Source organism: Lepeophtheirus salmonis, chromosome 6, assembly GCF_016086655.4.
Source record: "Lepeophtheirus salmonis chromosome 6, UVic_Lsal_1.4, whole genome shotgun sequence".
Classification (NCBI taxonomy): domain Eukaryota; kingdom Metazoa; phylum Arthropoda; class Copepoda; order Siphonostomatoida; family Caligidae; genus Lepeophtheirus; species Lepeophtheirus salmonis.
The window spans coordinates 8,296,226-8,318,109 of NC_052136.2; the positions used below are offsets into that span (position 1 = coordinate 8,296,226).

At 31.2% G+C, this 21,884-nt stretch overlaps 2 protein-coding genes across 2 annotated transcripts; one reads left to right on the forward strand and one right to left on the reverse strand.

The window, feature by feature from the left end:
* Positions 1-3,267: 3,267 nt before the first annotated feature.
* LOC121119166 (membrane-associated progesterone receptor component 1) lies at positions 3,268-8,723 on the forward strand. The gene is made up of 4 exons (XM_040713776.2): positions 3,268-3,599; positions 4,318-4,412; positions 5,875-6,048; positions 7,232-8,723. Exons 1-4 carry the CDS (start codon positions 3,541-3,543, stop codon positions 7,519-7,521), a joined length of 618 nt encoding a protein of 205 aa, XP_040569710.1. The 5' UTR covers positions 3,268-3,540; the 3' UTR covers positions 7,522-8,723.
* A 14-nt stretch (positions 8,724-8,737) lies between these two features.
* On the reverse strand, positions 8,738-17,028 carry LOC121119165 (uncharacterized). Its single transcript, XM_040713775.2, has 9 exons — positions 16,737-17,028; positions 14,728-16,357; positions 10,853-11,083; positions 10,497-10,788; positions 10,016-10,408; positions 9,766-9,937; positions 9,518-9,693; positions 9,267-9,448; positions 8,738-9,199 (listed from the first exon to the last, which is right to left on the reverse strand). Exons 2-9 carry the CDS (start codon positions 16,326-16,328, stop codon positions 8,935-8,937), a joined length of 3,312 nt encoding a protein of 1,103 aa, XP_040569709.1. The 5' UTR covers positions 16,329-16,357; positions 16,737-17,028; the 3' UTR covers positions 8,738-8,934.
* Positions 17,029-21,884: the final 4,856 nt, after the last annotated feature.

Consider the following 21,884-nt stretch of genomic DNA (forward strand, 5'->3'; position numbering starts at 1 on the left):
CATTTCTTAGAAGATTGGATTGAATTTGAAAAATTACAAGGAAATTGTATGCAATAATATCACTCATTCTTGAAAGTGCTCCCTTGGGGGTGGAACAAGCTAAAGGATTCTAGAGAAAGAGAGGTTAAGGGAAAAATAAACAATAACCCCGGCCCATAATAACGTGTTATTGTTGTGACGTAGTTGCCCTTATTATTCTCTTTTCACTAGGGGGTAGACTGCCTATTGAAACTGCCTGCCTCCCGAGAGGAACATGTGTCAGCTTCTAATTATTGGTCAATCAGAATTGAGAACTACTAAATCCTACCTTCCTTGCCTTGAGTGTCCACTCTTTGCCTGGAGCCCTATAGAACAAACAAACTTATTTAGATATTTGTCATAAATAATATGAATTATGAAAATAAGCGAATTTATAATGTGTTATTATTCATTCAATTTAAATGATATTATGATAAATAGTTATTGTTTATCTGCTATATACGTCGTAAAGGTAAATTAATGAGTGTTCTTTTGAGGAAAAATATTTTAAGATATGTAATTGTGAGTAATTGCATTGCAAGACATTATTATCGTGTTCTATTTCGTTACAATTTATATTATATTCGGCCAATCAAACTATTGTATGATAAAATAAATTCCAGAGTAGCCTTCCTTTTTTGTCACAGCTGATTGTAGTGGATCTGATGAAACGTCATGAGCATTATTCTTTCTCTTCTCCAAAACATTCTTGAAATTGTCATGGTTACCATATTGATTTTCAGTTTCTTTTTTTTTTGTTTGCAACATGCACAAGATTTTCATGAAATGCTATAAGCTACGTTTATAATAAAAATTAAACTATTAATTAGAAATATTATAATACAGTATCAAATAAAATATTATTTAAGATTTAAATATTATGAAATATAAATATGTTGTTGTGCCTGAGGATGTTACTTGACAAAAACTCTACAAAGAGGATCCAGAATGTAAAGAGAGAGATTGTGGATGCATAAGATAATATACGATATAATATTCTTTACATACGGATATTTCTCTACTCTGACATTTACAATCTTGTCAGAGTATTTTTTCTAAAAAATACCAATAAAGTACTTTATAACACATCAACATAATAAAACGCATAAAATGATGACAATTAAAATAAGAAGAGGAACGAAGATCCATAGAATCACGAGTAAATATATAACATATGTAATTCATTTTATAAAATGTGGAGAGATAATATGACAATGAGAGTCTGCCCCGCAGTTATTAAGGGATAAATAGCAGTTCGTGTAATTAACTTTTTCAGTTTTTTCCCCTGGTTCTTTTTTGGAGAAAAGGTTGCGTGGTGCTATAAAAGTAAAATTGTGATATGATGGTGCGACTCAAAAAAATGACAAAAGGAAAAGTGACTAAGTGGAAAAAATGACAAAATTCTTTTAATCTGATTTAATAAATATTACCAATAAAATATATATTATTTAAGAAGAATAAACATATACGAAAGCAGTTGGAATGAATTAAGTGCTAATCACTTAATTCTCCCTTATAAATTATACTATCATTAGACATGATTCATATCGGACAAGACAAGATTTTTTCCTTCGCCATTTTTTCCTAAAATCGGTTGGAAACTTTATCAAATTATATTAATTGTAAGAGGTTGTGTACATTTAGAGGTATAAATGTTCCGTTAATTTATATGATCCTAGTTATAATTTTTATAGTTATAAAAATATATATATTTCATTGAAATTATGTTCAACTTGCTTGAAATAATCTATCGATCATTAAAATTGATATTCTATTTGATATGGATAATATTCATAAAGAAATTTAAAGATGTAATTATATATGTATATATACATACAAAAATTAGTAGCTATGTAGATAAAATAGGGAAAAAAACTTGTTTACATTTCTAGTCAGTTATTATTTTATAACGCATTTCCTATATACTTTTTTAAGTATTTTTAACATTCATGTTTGACTGCATTTGTAATTTACATATTATTTAACATCCAATCCACCTATTAATATCAGCTTTGAAAATGAGTTTTATTTTAAAGTTCATCAAACTTCCGTGTCCTTTTTCAATATTCTCTATCTTCTCCTCTCAAATGCACTTTTATAATTGATTAATACTTATAAGTTTAATTCAATACATTGACATTTTTATGATAATTAATTTGTTTTCCTCGAATATATGTTATTTTGAAGATCCTTTAAACAAGGCTTCATTTTGTCAATTAATGTGTAGAAATATTCCATCGATCATTTAACACGCTCATTCAAATAATATGTTTTAAGATATTAATTAATTTTAATAATTAAGTATGCGTGATTAAATTAAACATTTAGTAGTCACGCCAAGTGCCAACATGACTTTCTTTTAATCGAAAATTAATATGCAGCCAAATATTAGTCGTTAAATGTTGTTGACATGTGTCATTTGATTATTCGTTCAAGACAGCTGATACATTCATCATTAGTCATTATATAATAACTTTATGCGGGCTCCAAAGATATCCTTTGGTATAATATTATTACTCCAATCTAGCGTCAACATATTCAATTTGAATAGAGACAGTTGTCAATGGCTTTATAAATGTTGAATATTTTGCTAATTGTATTTTAAACCGCTTTTCACCGAATCATGCATATAATATATTTTATAAATATTAAATATATAAACACTATCAACGTTTAAATATTCGTAAATGATCTTTTTACGATGAGGGATTGATTACGTCATAGAGAGGACACGTAACGTACGTATCTCAAGATGTATATCTTGTGTACAAGTTGCGGTTTTGTACAGGTTGTAATTTGTATTAGAAAGTTGTACAAGTTGCAACTTAAAAATTATATGATTAATTTTAAATGAAAAATTTACAGTACTTGGAGTGAAGATAATGTAATAATTGAAAATTCCATGAATGATCCGACGTATTAGTGGTCTCATTTTTAACTATTTTAATAAAAACTGCACATTATTATGTTCAAATGCCCACTGTTATAGAACTCATAAATACATAATAAAAATGTAATTTTGATAGATCAAAATGAAATGATAGTATGTATTAATAGTTGTTAATTAGAGCGGTCAATGTTGCAGTTAAATAGTACATTTTAAGACGAAGAAATTAAATCTTGTACTATTTGCTTATACAAGTTACCAACTTGTACATACATCGCAACTTGTACTAGGGAAAAGATGATGAAAAGAAGAGAGAATATTAGAGAAGAAGAAGTGCAATTTATTATAAGCTGTTGTACAGCGCACTCCAAGCAGACGCTAGCTGAATAAAAGAAGAAGAGGAAGAAGCTAGCTACTAGCTGAAGAACAGCAAGAAAAAAGAAGAAATATATAATAAAAAAAGGATTAAGTAAACTCTCATTATAGTAATGTCGCTGGTATCGTGTTGTCTAATTGGATTTGAGTAGAGAAGTGGAATAGTCCCTGTCAAACGATATATAATTTCGACTCCATGAATTGTATCCCCTTCCTCTTGGATTGATCTATTTGAAGAATTTCTATTTTGAAAGTCGAACATGTCCTCAGCTCCCCCTTCTTTCACTCAATCAGAGGATCCAGAGGAAATGTCATACAGGTAAAAACAGATTGTATCCTGATAAACGACACCTTTTTCTACCCCTAGATCTAACTGTACATAAAGCCAAGGACTCATTTACTTCACTCCAATGATATTAGAAACAACATCCTTCCAACAAACTAACATGACAATGATTGCTAAACAGTTCACCGCTACCAAACATTTGCATATATTCATTTTTTGAACTTATAAGTGATTATTAGATATAAAAAGGAGAATTGTCATTGACAATTATATTTCCCATAATTGTCAATGACTATAAGAATCAAATATCATGCATTTTGACATCTCCTTACATCGACAATTATTCAATCAATTAATCCATTTACTAGGCCTCTTTTTCATATATGATATATATCAGTCAGGTCTCTTGACTATATCTAAAAATATGTATAATGAAACGTTCTAAACTAGCATCCATAATCGTATATATTATATATACACTATATAGTCAACCGTACAGAGAGGTGTTTCAATTTGTATTCGAATTAAAGTTTTATTTTATCTACATATATGTTGATATGTTATTTTCTTGGCAATGACATTAGTATCTCCCCCGCCCCCCCTAATAATTACTTATCGATCTTATGGTATGACCAGGTTGTAGGAGAGTATTTTTAAGTCAATGGATCTAAAGCCTTTATATTACGAATGAATGAGTTCTACATATTTTAAATATGATTTTCATTGAAATATTGTTTTCATTTTTTTGTAGCACTTGGATGATATTACACTTAACGGATCCAATCAAAGTTACTTGCATATTACTTATTTTATGGCTCATTAAGAAAATATTTCGAAGAGAAGATTGTAAGTCCTTTTTTTATATAATTAGTGTAATATATTGTAGTAAAATTTTATTATACAAGATTTTACTTTAAAAAGGAAGCGATGACTTAAGGTCATCGTTCTTTACAAAATTTCTAAGCATATTATTCTTTATGTTTATCATATATATCAGATTCCACACTCCATCTTTGAAAGTGTGTGTATGTGTGTGTGGAGGGGGGAGAGAAATTCTAAAAAAAGTAGGAGCCATGGTGTTCTGTTGCGCAGCCCCCTATACATATATGTGATTACACCCGTGTATATTAAAGTTAAAATTAGGATCAGTGCAACATGCTGTAGCTATCAGATCCAGTGGTGGTAGTCCTCTGAATGAACTTATCTAGCTCATTAGCCACGTCACCACGTGATTTTTCCAAGGATATCCACATTCTCCTTTTAAACATTGCTGTTTTCGTCATTCCCACTCACTATATTAAATTTTCGATTATTCTCAATTAAATTAATATTTGTCTTGTATTAGTTGTTGCAATTTTATTTATAGTGAAGATGATGCAATAATTGAATATTTCATGGATGGCCGATACATTAATAATGTACTTTTTGACTAAGTTGAATCAAAATTATTAATTGATTAGTACATATTCTGTGGTACATTATAAAGTTCAAATGCCCACAGTTATATAATTACCAAATACATACAAAATTCCCTAATTTTAATTCAACAATATGAAATGATAGGATCAATTAATAGTTTCTAATTAAAATAACTGATGTTGTAATTGAAACATCGTTATGAGGCATATAACTTGTATTTTTTACTATCTGTTCGTACAAGCTACAACTTGTGCACAATATATTTTTTCGCTTGCTTTAAATAATAAATACACCCGATTCATTTGTTATTTTTTTAACATGCAAAATTTCATTATTTCAAATATTTTTGTACTTTGTTAGTGTCTTCCAAACAATTCGATTATAAAATATTATTTACTTTGTATTTTTCCCTATCTAATGAACAATTAGTGGATACTAATGTAGCTCCAACTATATATTAACACTTGTTTGTGGCTTTCTCCATCATATTTGTGAGTGAGAATATATGTGACTCATTTTATCTGATATTTCTGATGAAAATTATGCATGTTAATACTTCAGATGATAAGTATAGTCTTACATTCTAAGAACAAAATATAGTAGTTCCATGTTTTTTTTGATCAAGTTTGAAATATTGCCATTTATTTATGTATACATGGGGAGAAGGAACAAACAAAAAAGATTGATTTTTTTTTTGCAAAAAAAAAAAAAAGAAACATTAACAATAAAACAATACAGGCAGTACATTATTCCTTATACGAGATTTAACTATTTAATATAGTAGTTGTTTTAAAAGTTGATTCTTAATTAATCAAACTACTGCATTCTTGATAAAAGATTATCTCATTTTTACTATATACAATATTATATTATATATATTCTTTAATAGCTCCATTACATCCCATCCCGGTGGATATACCTGAATTTTCTCTTCTAAAAAAACAAGATTTCACAATTGAACAGCTCAAAGAGTATGATGGAACCAAAGAGGACGGCCGAATACTCATTGCTGTAAATCGTAAAGTATACGATGTCACAAAAGGACGTCACTTCTATGGAAAGGGTAATATATATTAACATTTATTACAAAAAAGACTGTTCCATTTTCGATTTAATATCCCCCCCCCCTCCTTCACTGTAAAAAACCCCTTGTTTTTAATCATTTAAAGAGGTCTAAAATGTGCTCAATGATACTCCCCTGTTCTATCAAAGACACAACAAACAATTATCACTTATTCAACTAGAATTTAATTTTGCGATATGGTATTTTCACTCACATCATAAATTGCATCATAATTGAAGGGGACACCATCTCGGGGATTCAGAGTTGATATTTTTTATTATATGAAACGTACAAATTTCCTATAAATCTTGATGAAACTTCATCAAATGGCTTTAAGAATAAAAAAAAGACTTTACAACGGCTTGAATTTACTTGATGCAAATGATAAACATTGATATTTGAATTCAATCTAAGTAATGTGTACTTAAAATACCTTGATTTGTTCAATCTTTTTATCGATTATGGACGCGAAAAGTAGGATAATCAGAGAAAATTATTTCTATTGTAATAGTGAATTTTTATCTACTCTATGGAAATAAAATTGTATGACGATGTAATAACATATTTTTGATACATTTTAGGGTCAGATATATAATAAAACTAGGCAATAGAGGGATACAATTTTGATAGACAGTAACTTTGAAGTCCTTTTATTTGTTGGTTCTATTTTGGCATCTAATAGTTGACTACTTTCATTAACAATTTTCATAGTTTTCATGCTTATAAACTTGGTTGTTAAGGTATCCAAAATAGCTGTAATCAGCCCTGCTGACGTAACTTAAAAACGCTCTATTTATCTTTGATGAACCAGGGAAACTGCAAATCATTGAGCACGCCTTAAATTATTAAAATCAGGGTGCACAATATTTTTTTACTGATAAACCCCAATATGTACTAAAAGAAATAGAAAGTACAATTTTTGACTCATAAAATTACCATATTTGGAACGGTACAAGAGGTTTAGAAATAGTCAATTTCGATTTAAAAAATACAATAGCCTTTATATCACTCCCTAAAATGGTTTGAGAGGCCTCAAACTTTAGCACAGTCAGTTTTTTGATTGTCTCAAGCTAGTAGAAAAGGTCTTTGTGGAGGGAGAGGGAAATATTCTCAGGAAAATGGGACAGTCTAATATACATAATAGAAGAAAAGGAGAATTCAATATTTATGCTTTGATTTTCAGATGGCCCCTATGGTAATTTGGCCGGCCATGATGCATCACGAGCTCTCGCCAAATTTGAAGTTAACAATGTATCAGATGAATATGATGATTTGTCTGACCTCGGACAAGAAGACATGGATGAAATCCGTGAGTGGGATACACAATTTTCTGAAAAGTACATCTATATAGGGAAACTATTGAAGCCCGGTGAGGAACCTACGATTTATTCAGACGAGGACGATGATGATGAAGATGATGAGTCGTCGGCGTCCACTTCCGTCCCAAGTAAAGAGTCTAAAAAGAAAAATTAAAGTCTGATGATGTTGTGTGTGACCATGGAAAATTAATGAACGTTGATCATTACTAAAACGGATTTTTAACTTCGAAAGGAAGATGTGTGTGTGTCTGTGTGTGTGTTATGAACTCTTTTGTGCATTTAAATCTCATTTGTAAATTTGAAAATATTCATTCTTGTTATGAAACAACAACAAACAAAACAAAAACCGATAAAATTACACTCAATTTTCGTTTTTAATGCAAAACGCAATCCCTACCTTCTTTTCCTTTTCTGTCGCTCATTTATGTGAGTTTATAATTATTGTATGTATTTCTTTAATTATCATCCTTGTAAACATTCTCTCAAGCACATGTATTTTGCATACATTATAATTATTTAGCAGTATTTTTTAATATTTGGAAAATGTCGATTTTAAAACAAAAATACTAATAACTACTATTATTATTATTATTACATTAAAAACATATTATTACAATACATTCTTCAGATAATAATATAACATAATATTCTATCCTTATTATAATTTTTCGGCCAATTATTGACAATTTCTTCTTCGAGCTGTGCAACCCAATAGTACGTCATATTTATATGTTGTATCTTAAATTGATGTGAGAGAGCATTATTCTCTTAATAATATTATTTTGTATCCTTTGGTTGTGATAGTTATTATTATTATTATCTTTTTTGAGATTATAAGTATAATTTCCCAAGCCCCTCCCTCCGTGAAGCTTTCACGTAGATTTTGATGATGAATTTAAAAGTATCATTGAAATAATGCCCTTTGAGCAGCTTTTCTTTTTGATGGATTATACTTATACTTTCTTACTTCTATGAAACTACGAGGTAGTCTTTAACAACTTACATCGTATTTGCAACAATTTCATTGTCTTTACGCAATGATTATTTTATTATTTCAAATTTTTCTATAGTAATGTATAAATGTCACAACCCCTTAAACTCTGCTTACGTAGAGGAGTTAATCTTATTTCCTTTATTTTTTATGTTTTTCAAAATATGTCCAGTTAGTGTACTTTTAAATCAATTTTGACTTGAGAAGCACAGTCCCAAATTTGTACTTATTAAAACTAAATATAAATCCATATAGTATGAATAAATATGTAATTATTTAATTTGATATTAATTAATTAATCAATAAAACCAAGTGTCCTCGTCATTCTTTTGAGTAGGGGCAGCATTCCAAATAATTAAATACAACAACACTCTTATTATTTTTAAATATATCTATGTATATATTAAGCTTTATTTAAAATAATAAATTAATATTTTCCTTTTGTCGTAGATTATGAAGAGAAGTACGTACGTAATTAGGTATAATGAATAAATAGAAGAGTATAAATAATAATAAAGAGAATAATAGGACAGGGATGAGAAGATGGGAATCATTCAACACGCATGTTGAATATGACTAGACATAACTCTCTTGATTACAGTGACTGTATTCCAGGAAAGAATCCAATATTTTGGGTTCGACGAGATCAGTGGCATTCATTTGATTAATAATAATTCCCCCACTGTGAGAATTACTTTTGACACGTTTGAGAACTGTTAGACAGGAAATAAGGATCCCATCGCAATTGTTTCTTTCATAAGGGTCCTTACAAAGCTCAACTAAACGATCAATTCCTCCAAGATTCATTAAGTCATCGCAAGATTTACCTTCATTACATAACCTAGATATAAAAATAGCATCAAGTTAATAATAAACTACTAACACCATCAAGGACCTTGTGAACATACCGTGAGAGGGCAATTGCAGATTTTTTGACCACTCTTTCAGCTGCTGCCTTTTCCGTTATAGAAAGTTCTTCATCATTCACTTTGATGTCAATCATACTTAAGAGGAAATTCATTCCATTGTTGTCAATAACAGAAGGTCTACAAATTGGATTGGCTGCCATATTTGCTAATACCGTAACAACCTGGATAAAAATTAATAGAGAATGATTAAATATCCCTTTCTTAATTGAAATAAAGTATAGTCGACGTACCTGATCTTTGGCAAAAAGAGTTGTAAAAGGAGAAGCTCGAACAGTCTTGACTAGGGATTGAGCAGTTTTCCATTTGATCATGGCTGATGTGGAAGGAGAGGACATGAATGTTAAATTGGCTAATGCTGCCGTTACTAGTAGGAATGTCTCATCACCACTGTTTAATCGAGATAAACCTATATATATATAATCAAAATAAAATATGAATTAGTATCCAAGTATAAAATTCAAGTATGCAAATGATCTACCTGTGAGAGATGCCACTAGTTCAGGAACATAGTCATCCAATGAATCTACATTTACGTTATCTTCGATCCATGGAGATGTAATTTGAGCTAAAACTCCAGCAGTTTCAATACGATCTTCCAAGGAAGATTGTCGACTACAGAGCAAGTCATTGATTAACGCAACCCCATTGCACTATTTGAAAAAAAAAAAAAAAAAAAAAAACTTATTATAAAGAGGAAAACAAAATGCAAAAAAATAAATAAATATTACCTTCTCTAATTCTCTGATGCATTCCACAACACAGCAGATGGAGCTAATTCCCCTAAGAGCCAGTATTCTAATATCCTGACCAGACTGCCCTTGACTAGTTGTTGCCAAATTTAGGAGAGCTTTGATTCCACCTTGTATCGCAAGAGATTGACAAATTTCCTTGGTTCCCTCATTTCCAAGTTGAATAATGGTGTTGAGAACAGAGCGGAGTCCAATTTCCGAGGTTGGGCACTCCAATTCATCAATCAGGATTTGAATATCCTTTAGTAGAACAACGTCCAATAGTTTATTAAATGATTTCTGAAGGGATGAAACAATACGAATGACTTCTGACAAAGGGTGTTGAGGTGTATACTGGCTTCGGTGTGCACATTGTTTTAGACGGTCCACCATCTACATAAAAGGAAGAAAAAAAAGCAAAAGTTAGTTCATGTTTCAACATAAATCACTTATTAGAAAAAGACGACGGTGATTTACACACCTGAAGAACAACCCTTTGTTGGAGAAGAACAATTTCAATGAGACCTTCTTTGGCATTATTTCTGGCAGGTAAATTAGAGACTGAGCCCATGTTTGAGGACGAAATTAATCTTTGAATAGAAGAACATGAATTCTTGGAAATTTTAAGTCCTGGGAAATTCCAATCCCCGGCAGCCATGGACAACCCATTGTTATTCTTATTGGTTTGACAATCAAAAACGAATTCATGTATTTGCGATGTGAGGACTTGAATGGTTCGACATATTTGATTGAGATCTGAAGCTCCACAATGGCTATAAATATAAATGAATTGATTAAATAACTGTTAATGTGTATTAAAATAAACATTTTACTTACTTTTGAAGAGATAGAAATGTGACTCTGACAGCTCTGGATGTTCTTTGGATTTTACGAAGAATTTCAACGGTTTCATTTGAATAGTCAGAGTTGACTATTTGCTCAAATTCTGCAGAATTTGTAGATATAGAGCCACTACAATTTACTCGTCGAATGGGTTTGCTTTGAAGGTAAGTCATGCACTCGGGTTCGCACCAAAGTCCTAAATCTTTCCACCATTCGTAGACAGGACTAAGGGTAAAGAAAAAGAACAATAGAGTATTCGTTAAGATATGAGGTGTGAAGGAAGAAGCTTGGACATAATCAAGAAATACATAGAATCGAGGAAAAAATAAATATCTGAATAGACAGGGAACACATAATAACTCACCTATAAATCTTACACAATAGGACCTTTTTTCTTTCTAAATTAGTAAGTAGAGCTTTTACATACATACATTCAGAGGAGGAAAAAATAAAGCGATCCCTGGCCGTTTATGTGTTTAAAAAGCAGCAGCTCTTTGACCTTAGAAGAACATAAATACTGACATAGGTGCATACGTCGGTATATGAGACTTGACCTTTTTATGATGCTCATCGCACATTGCTCATAATAAGCATGACAATCAAAAGATAGATTTTCCTTTGTATGTAATAGAAGCAACCATGGGTAGGTGCACTCAAAATAATACATACGTATTCTGATTTTTTATGATTAATAAGAATATTTTTATTGGAGGTGCATTCCGCCTCTTTTGTCCTACACATCATCGCCGTCGCCTTCACCTTGCGTATTATCTATGTTATGTATGTATGTTTAGAACTTTTCAGCAAATACATTACGTACATATAATGTATTTAAAACTAAATAATAATATGTATGTTGCTATTCTTATTACAAGGTAGTACCTACACCTTACTGATACTAAGATATAAGGAGGGAAAATAAGTCTCCCTCTCTATATGTCGACTCCTCTAATAATAGCCTACTTTTATCTTGTAAATCTAGAGTTATTTTCACAAGAGACAAGACAGTGTAATTACATATGTACACTTTAGAATGACCTAAATTTAAGACATTATAAACAAGCTTCAATATGCTTAGTTATTTATTCTAAAAAAGTCATTATCATAGATCACGAACACTGCCACCACTAAGTAGGTACTACAAGAAGTATTTATTAAACCTCTTTATATCAATACTATATGATAGTAGGACTAGCAAATAAAGGGGTTAAAAAAATTAATTACTTTACAGAATATTTAGAAAGCAATTTTTAGCTAGGGGGCACAAAAATATGGCATAGATATATATATATTTAATGCTCCTTTAATTGGTCAGATGGAGTTGCACTGATTAAGTATAAGTTAACATGATAGTATTACAATTACTCCACCAGGCCTAGGAGTCTTCTTTGTAGTCCATATACATAAAGTATATTTTCATTTCTAGGAACTACAGAGACGCAAACATACGCACATTGAGTTCAACAGAATAGTTTCTCCCAAGCGCGTTTTCCATTGAGCTACGTCGTTCCATTATATTATTTTTGGCTGAAGTATGACCAAAATAATGATATATAATAAAAAAATAAATGATTGGCTTTGAATTCTAAAGCCCCCTTCCTTGTTTCTGGAATTTTGGGATTTTTGAATATAGTAATACTAAATTATGTTATATTTTTATTTTAGAAAAGATATTTCGAATTTCTGTTCTTTTAAAGAAAATACAGTAAAATACGGATAAGAGAAACTGCAATGATCTTATTCCATTTTTTTCATTATCCGAAGTTAATAACATTATATAGTAAAATATTGGTGCTGAGAAAAAAGTTGTTTTTAAGCTTATCTTATTCAAATTGAACTGTATTTTAGTTTTTTGTGTGTTGTTAATCTAAATTCTATTATATATTTAGTCAGTTGATTTTTTCATGTTTTATGTGTCCTTCATAAAACGGGACATTTCATGAATAAAATAGCGGACTATATATGTATATAATATCTAAAAAGAGAATGGTGGATTCCACTGCTACTATACATATATATATATGATATGATATCATTATCCTAATTTCTTTAATTCCTATACATACATACGAGTCTATGATCTACCCCTCTCTTCAAATGAAATAAAGGAACAACAGGGAACCGGAAAGGAGAGCTCCAACTGTTTGAGGTGATGCTTTTTCGGCTTTTTCCCCTCTCTCTGTACTTTTTTATTATTATTATTATACATATTTTTCCTTGGTTATTTTTTGGTTGAAAAAACAAAAAAAATATTTATTCTAAAAAAAAGTAGACAAGTACATTCCTTAAAATATGTTCTGTTCTTTTCTTTTCTTTTAAGAGAGGACATTTACCTATATATAATACAAATCCATGAGAAATTGTTTGTAAATACTCCCAAAATATTTTTGTATATTATTTATTTTAAAAAGAAATCATAATATTAAAATAAATGTTGCGTGTGACTACCTAGATTTTCTGATTTTTTATTTTTTTTGATGACGCCCTTCATTCAAAGCATGTTTAATAGTTTGTACTTATAAACACACCTTTTAATTCAATGAAAGGAGAATATATGAAGAAGAACGGCTGAATATTAATTATGGACTACAAGAGTGACCATATTTTGATATTCAAAAAGAGGACACTCCATGAATCAGTGACAATTTTGTAGGAAGAATAGGGGGTAATATTATAATATGAATACATTGAACCCATTATTATTGACCAGTGATTACAAATGGCAGTATGATATTTCTGGAATATATGTTATCACTTATATTAAAACATTGAAAACAAAAAAATGGACAAATTTCATTTCATTTAGGGATACCCAAATCCCAAAAGGCTCCTTTAGTTGTTATCTTTTATAAGAAAATCATTTTTGATCTAGATAAAACTAAATAAAATTTCATGAATGAATGAATGCAAAAGTCCTCAGAGTCCGTGGAAAAGCGAACAGCTAAATGTTGGTGTATATACGCACGTATATTTGCACGACCCTTTCTTCAATGATTGAGTAAAAGTTTATTTTTATTTTTTAAATGAGCTAAAAGAAGACCATCGTGAGTCTCTCAACTCAGTCTCCACTGTATGTTAGACTTGAATGATATTATATTCTGACTATGGAACAACATATTTTCTCTCTCTCTTAAAAAACTGATGGATGAGCTGGAGATGCTGTTGGTTATTATAATACCCTCAAGTTAAAAAAAGAAAGAAAAAAAACTTGGTTGTTCGTTTTTACCTATGTATGTATGTATGCATTTACATTCGAAGGGTTTTCTTCCTTCCCAACTCTACTCCCCCCACCCCATTCTTCTTAGTTAAAAAGGAATAATTTCATGCTAAGGAGAAATAGAAGAAGATATTCCTTGTATTATGCACTTTGTTATTTGAAGCGTGTAAGGATTTATTTTTATTTCAAGTATCCTTTGAGCTTCACTCCATCTCTCTTGCTCTGTTCCAGTAAGGCAAGATGCAGTAGATACATACTGCATAAATAGAGCAAATATGTATGAAAAGATCAAAGTCTTACTGACATATATTTCATTCTTTAGCATAATAAATGTCATTTTTATTCCCTCTGTCCTTAAAAAAATATGATGCATGATCAAGTTCAAAGCCATTTAATGCACTCTACAAAATAAATACTAGTGTTGATACTCGGTTAGAGATCGTTTTTCTTTCTATACGGTCTAAATTGATTTTTCTAAAACCATTTGAACGTATATAATTTTGGTCCACAAACTAAAAACCATGGACGGAAATGTACTTTTCTAAAAAAACCCAAATGTTTTATGTAGGACCGAACTAAAACCGGAAACTAACACTAATATCTATGTACGTATATAAAGAAATTGAATAGGGTAACATAAAAAGCCTCTTACCTCTGAGTATTGTTGAGATTTGGATTGCTCTGCCGCATGACTCGAATAATGTCTCTTTCAACGTCATCGTGCTCAATGATGGCACAGCGGCGATGATTTTCCATTTGAGCTGCATTTGGACTAAGAGTTAAAGCTGGAGATGCTGGTACATGAGGGGATAGTCGATTTGTCAGAATATTGGACCGATTATTTGTCGTAAGTGTTTCATCCAAATTGGACTCGCACTGAATAAATTGACTCCAAACGGCCACCATGGAATTTTCGATGCCATTTCTTCTAATATCACTCTCATCATGATGTTTGAGAATAAGTGAGGGCTCAGAGTCCTCTGTGCCAGACCAACGTCTTCTGTTTTCGATATTACGAAGTGGGATTTCGTCGTCTTTACAGTCTAAAATCATGGTGGAAGGACGACATTTACGTGTTCCTGCACGTGCTCTGAAAGAAGCACGAACAGGGGTTGAGAACACTGGGGTTCCATCATTTGTGGCTTCATCTAGGACATTCTTTAATAATTTGGCTGAGATGGGATCTTTTCCAGCGAGGAATGAGGCAGTGTGGAAAGGGGGTGGAGAAGGTAATTGTGAGTTCATCTTCTCAAGCCTTTCTTCAGAAAACATTCTTTTGAGTCTGAGTCCCTCTTGTAAAGAGGAAATGTTGTTCACTGAGCTATTGATTCTACTTTTTACGGAGAGGCTCGTTGATAAAGGAATGGAGGAGTTACTTTTGATTTCCATCATCATACCATCATAGAAGATCTCTCGAGGAGTTTTCATTGGAGTCTTATAGGGTATTTGAGTCATGTTAGGATCATCCAAGTCCTCTTCACTCGACTCCTTTGCCTCTTTGTTGGACTCGCCAGAATCAGAGAATCCCGAATCCTGACTTTTAACACTATAACTGGGAGAGGAACGTTTATCCTCATCCCCATGAGCAGATTCAGAGGAGTCCACAGATCTTCGCCTCCTTCTTCTACGGTTCCTCAATGACCAACTTCTAAAAAGTCCGCTATTTCTTTTACACTCGGTTGGATCATTGGGAGAAGATGACTCTGTGGACTCTGTTTCCTCACTCTGCCTAAGAACAGCCTCCGAAAAGCTATTACTCCGATTTAATAACTTTTTATCACTACGTATAATAGGAGGTGAATTATTAAAGAAACGACACATGGATTTTACAAATCCCTTATTTGGTCTGGGGCTTTGAGCCACTTCTGACACTTGTTCCCCACCAACGTCTTCCTGCATTAAAAGTCTACGTTCTTTTTCAGTGACGACTGTGGAGAGACAACGATTATTACGAAGTGTTTTTCTTTGGGTTCCCATTCGTCGAAACTCCTTAGGAGGTGGAGTAGCCGTATCATCCAGATTAAATCGAATGGTTTTCTTTGGTTTGAGAGACTCCATATTAGATCGAAAACTGGGTTTGTTTACAACTTTAAGATTTTCTTGTGAGCCGCCATAAAAGTTGTTGAGATTATTAGACTTCCCAGTGTAGAGTGGAGGCAAAGGACTTCTCTGATCCCTTTCCTCTTCGTCCCCTGTCAAATCAGATTCGGTATAGACTTCCTTATTGGGTTTCAAGACCTTGTCCATGTTCATACATATTAATGGGTACTCACATATGTATTCTGGAAAATAAATTAAGTATCATTAAATATATGTGAGGCAAAGTTCATAAACCATAGAAATCAATAATCAATTAAAACGTTTCCCCTGCCTTTTTGCCCGCCAATATTCACAACCAGTTCCCCCTAAAAATATTCAATCCCTAATATTGAATTAACATTCACAACATGGACATCAATCAGCAGGATTTATTTGTTTTATTACATTGTCGGAATGGTTAAAGAAAAACAAACATATTATGAGGAATGGATGATCGTCAAGACGAACAAAACATAATAACCAACTTCTCATGAGAGTTCCTTTACAACCATTTCGTAATATTTTTATTCTAGTTTATGTTTTTTTCTCTTAAAGAAAAAGTAATAAATTTTTTTACCTTACCTTAATTTAACATAAAAAATTGATTTCAAACTTCCTCTCGTGGATCTTAGAAAACTAACTGCACAATAATAAACACACACTACTTAAAAGTAATAATACACACACTTCGATCTCTTTTATTTAATCAGATGCAGCAGCTGGCTATATGAATTACTTCTTTTTATTTTGGCAGATGCAAGCAAAATTGATAACTACCCCCGTACTAAGGGATATTCTACTATTTTATATATAAATCAACGACAAAAGGAACTACACACTGCCAACGACCACATCAGAAGATGGAACTGTACTGAAGTTGAAGTTCAACAATAAAAAAGGAATTATAAGAATAATGAGGGCGCTTTACCGGCCGGTTCATTTTTGAGCGCGCTTTTACGTCCATCTACAACAACGACGTCTTTCTCCCTGGTTCGTTATTATTATTATACAACTTTTTATGAAATTAAATTTATGGTACATGAGTACATACATGACTTATTGGTAAATTGAAAAAAAGTATATCAGACTAGACGAGGGAAGCTATTTATACTACTAGGACCTTTTGGGGATGGACGTATGTATGACGTGAGGAGTTGGTCCATTTATTACACATATTAATACAGCTGCCGCTGTCGTTCATGTTTTTTAGAGAAATGTTAACATCCCATTTTGACAAAAAATTAAAACAATTATTAACACCATTTAAAAATACATTTTGATTCATCTCATCTATTGAATAAGGCGGCAGCTGCGGGCTTTCCATTGAAGATGTAAGAAGGGTCTCTAGCTGTATGTTTGGTTTTTTTGCAGATGGACTCCAGATAAAAAAGAAAAGAGAAAGAAGCCTCTAACGTATATTTTTACTCAATGTTATTTATTCAATGAGTATTCAAAAAATGGATGCCCATATTGTATGAGTACTGAACAAACTTTAGAAAGGCTTTAATTAAGGCAGTAGTAGTTGTTTTTGATGGGTATTTCATAACCTTGTAATTGATATTGTGTCAGTCCTTATTTAGGGCAAAGACTACAGTCCCATCGAGTTCAGTGCAGGTACCTTGTAGTTTAATTGAATTTTTCTTTCGTCCTTTAAAGAAAATCCTCTGTTTTTTGTTCGTACATTAAAATTTTTCTTTTAGATTCGATCTTTTTTCTTTTTCAAGAGTTAAATTTTCTTCGTTCAATTGGGGCTACATCCACTCCCGACCTTGTGGATATCCATGAATTAAGTCCTGCATATGTCCTAAAACTTATATAGTTTGTTCTTTGATGACGTCAATTAATTTTATTTCTTTTTTTAAATCAGTTCTAGGACTGACAGTCTGAAGGATCGATCCTAAGACTGGAGGGAACGGAATGAATAAGAACACTACTTGGTAAAAAAATATCTGAAAAAAAATATTAGGTATCTTTAATCTAAAGCATCAAGGTCATATAGGGGTCAATTAAATATATTACATTTTTAATAGGGACGTAGCCGTCCCAAATTTTGATGTCACGTCCAGTTGTATCCTCAATCTTAAAAAGCGTCTGTATAGAGACGGAATGAACAATTTTTGCTAAATGACGTCATTATAGATATCAATCAGTGATGTCTTCATCAATCAATCTCAAAACATCAATGAATCAAGGTTCATATGAATAATAAATACTTTTATTCAGAGTAACTAATCCTTCTCTTTTCCCCGGATATGTTTTCATTTTACATCCAAAGTCTTTTTAGTAAATTTATGAAATGCCCAGTGGTTGTATGAGGGACAAGTGGTGTTTGTTAAAAAACCACTGAAATAGAAATTACAATTTAAATTAAAGAAAGGACAAAAAAAAAAAAAATCGAATATTCATTGTAAAAAAATCCAAAATATATTTTCAACAAAAATAAATAAAACTATATTCGTTAATTTATAAATTTTTTTCAAATATTAATCTCCTCCTATCATAATATGGGCATCCTAATTAACGGTCTCACAAAACTAATTCAATTGGTTAACGGAGATACTTTATTATAATTTGGGACTTTTCAAGGACCAATGACAAGGATGAGATTAGGCACTAGCGGAATTTGGGATGAACCAGATTCCCATTTTAAGGATTGTTGCAATCATAATATTTGATAAAAAGTTATTTTTTTTTTTTATCTCCAATGTTTACCATAATTTAATATGAATATTTTATCCGAAATAAATGAAATTTTCCTTGTAACTGTTCTGAATGGGCTTTTCAACAATAGAAAAATTAGAAAACAAACAATAAGAAGTCCGCCGTAGGGGCTGTAGCCTCCCCCTCCCCCCCACAAAAAAAGGAGATATATATTATGAGCTAGCTCCTCCCGTAAATACATGATTTTTTGTTCAACAACTATTACTTCAACCAGGGTTAAATTAAAGCTATAGATCATTTTCACTGATGTCATAAATTGCATCATCATTGAAGGATACGCCATCTTGGAGGCTCAAAGTTGATATTTTTACAAGATAAAATGGACAAATTTCCTACTAAAGTTTGATGAAACTTCATCAAATGACTCCAAAAAAGATTTAACCCTTGCATGAAATACTACGTGATACAAATGATTAATACTGACATTTGAATTAAATAAGAGTAAAGTACATTAAAAGTTCCTAAAAAAAAGGCTAGTTTTGAACATTTTTTTAATCAATTAGGGACAACTAAAGTAGGATAATTAGATATAATTTGTTATTCTTTCAATTATGGTGTTTAATTTTTATCTACTCTATTGAAATATGATTATATAACGATGAATAAACATATTTTGAATACATTTTATTGTCAGATATATAATAAAACTAGGCATTGGCGGGATAAAATTTTGATAGACGGAAAGGTTTAAGTCCTTTTATTTGTTGATTCCATTTGGGCTTCCAAGATTTCACTCGTTTTCATAATCTGAAGAAAAAAAGTGGGTTTTTTTTTTGCCCCAACATGACTGACTTGAAAATGCTCACGTCAAGCGAAAATGCTCCATATGTTATCTTTGATAAAACAGGGAAACTGCAAATAATTGAGTTCATCTTGGAGCCCTTCAATGATTAAAAACAAGAGGAATAATATTTGTAACTGATAAACCGAATACTAAAAAATATATCATTTTGGAACTGTGGCACAAGAGGTCTAAAAATGGCCAATTTTGAACAAAAATAAACTTTTTTTTTTTTTTGCAAAACTACACCAAAAATACTCTGAGAGGTTAGGTTTTTAACAAACGTAACATGTCAAAATCTAAACCAGTTGAAGTGAAGGTTGTTGAACTAAAAGGAGGGGCATTATCTTGTGTTTTGAACTGCAAATCTGAAACCCCTTAAATTATCGACAACTCTAACCGGAGTCAGTTTTTATATTGTGGTCTTGATGCAGACAAGAAATATATTAAGCCGCAAACGGAGCAGTTTAATGGACACCATTAATTTAATTATTGAAAAAAGCTTCACTAAGAGCATCAAAACCCCGTTATTCAGTTTAGTAATTATAATCATTATGACATGACGTACATTAAGCTATATACAACCAGACTAAGAGGTAATTTATGTATGAAAAACACACAAGAAAAACATTAGAAGATAATAAGTATTTAGTATCTTTTTGAAAGCATCAGCTGTCAATAACCCATTGTACAAGCTATGAATCAGGAGCTTTGTTTTCTTTGTTTGTTTCATTAGAAGATAACAACAACAACAAAAAAAAAATGAGAGCAGGAGTTATTAAAACAAAACAAAAACACTGTAAATGGATAATTGGGATTGTTAAATTGATTAGTAATCATTTACGAAGGGATCATTACAAAAAAAAAAAAAATATATATATATATGTATATTGACCATTGTAAAGTGATAACAGTGGCTGTTTGAAAAACTGGCTGACACGTGGGATTATTTAAAAACTAGCAAGGAGAAGATCTGTCTCATATCTCTGCAAAATGATGATCACAATTTGAAACTTGTAAATGTTATGTATTAATTTTTTAAATAGGTCATGTACTAGCACAAAAAAAATCTTGAACATGAGAAATGCTCTATTAGTTTCTTTAGATCTTATATTATTCCGGCTAATTATAGGTTTATTATTTCAATTTTCTGGGATAAGTTTAGGCACCCAAAATGTTAGCTATAGTTTTGTATCTTGATTTGATTAATGAGATTGTATTTGTTCCCGATATAGCCTTTCAAATAAAACAAAGGTCTAATTCTGAAATTGGGACAAAGATTTTTTGTGTAGTACCGCAGAGTGCCTCAAATCTCTTTAAAAAACAGTTAAAAGCCAAAATCTCATAATCACTTTTCACGGCGTTACCTCGCTAACACAAAAATACTCCATGTATTTTGTTGTCTTCTCTTTTGATACGTCATGGCTATTTCATAATTTATTCTTTTTCATAAATACACAAAGCAATAAGTTATTTTATACATATGCTCCGTTTCCGAAAGAACAGGAATACAATTTCTTGTTGATCTCTCGTCGTTTATATATTGGCCATTTTATTATTTCTATGAAGAAATTTTGGCTATTTTCATAGAAATAATTTAATAACTAATCATAACAGCTCTTTTAATCAAATATTACTAAGGAAAATTAGAATGCAGTATCGAATAAAATACTATGTAGATTTTAATAATTTGTCATTCATTTTAAAATGGTGAAGAAATAATATGAAAGTGATAGTTTACGAGTAGATGAGAAATAAATAGCGGTTGGTATGATTGACTTATTTGGCTAACTACTAGATGATTTCGAGCCTTTTTCAGTTTCTTTTTGGAGAAAATGTTGTGTGAGTCAATAGAGATAACGACGTGTTTTATGGTTTGAATTTTGTATTTTGTTAATTAAGAAACCTAAGTTATAATACAACAATGTATAATGAGATTTTTTAAACAGCATTGTGCCCATTTTTAAAGGCTATTGCCATAAACAAAGTTATATATAGTTTTGAAACTTTCCCCGTTTTTTTATTCTTCTGAGGCACTGTGTGGTGGCTCTATTGAATTAATTATTGATAAAAATTGACGATTATATTTTCCCCAAGAAAAATCGTTATAGCTTGTTTTTATGTGGACGGCCCACATAATGTATTAAATATAATGTATATTGAACTCATTGAATTGATCCATATTGCTATTTAATATTGTTGGATCTATTTAGGACTGATTTCCAAAT

Excerpts from the sequence above, each read along its gene's own strand:
- LOC121119166 (XM_040713776.2), top strand. The coding sequence starts at position 3,541 with ATGTCCTCAGCTCCCCCTTCTTTCACTCAATCAGAGGATCCAGAGGAA. Across the intron at positions 3,600-4,317 it reads CCAGAGGAAATGTCATACAG|CACTTGGATGATATTACACT; the intron begins GTAAAAACAGAT and ends ATTTTTTTGTAG. Across the intron at positions 6,049-7,231 it reads ACGTCACTTCTATGGAAAGG|ATGGCCCCTATGGTAATTTG; the intron begins GTAATATATATT and ends TTTGATTTTCAG.
- LOC121119165 (XM_040713775.2), bottom strand. The coding sequence starts at position 16,328 with ATGAACATGGACAAGGTCTTGAAACCCAATAAGGAAGTCTATACCGAA. Across the intron at positions 11,084-14,727 it reads AATCTCAACAATACTCAGAG|TCCTGTCTACGAATGGTGGA; the intron begins GTAAGAGGCTTT and ends CTTTACCCTTAG. Across the intron at positions 9,449-9,517 it reads CTCTTTTTGCCAAAGATCAG|GTTGTTACGGTATTAGCAAA; the intron begins GTACGTCGACTA and ends ATTTTTATCCAG.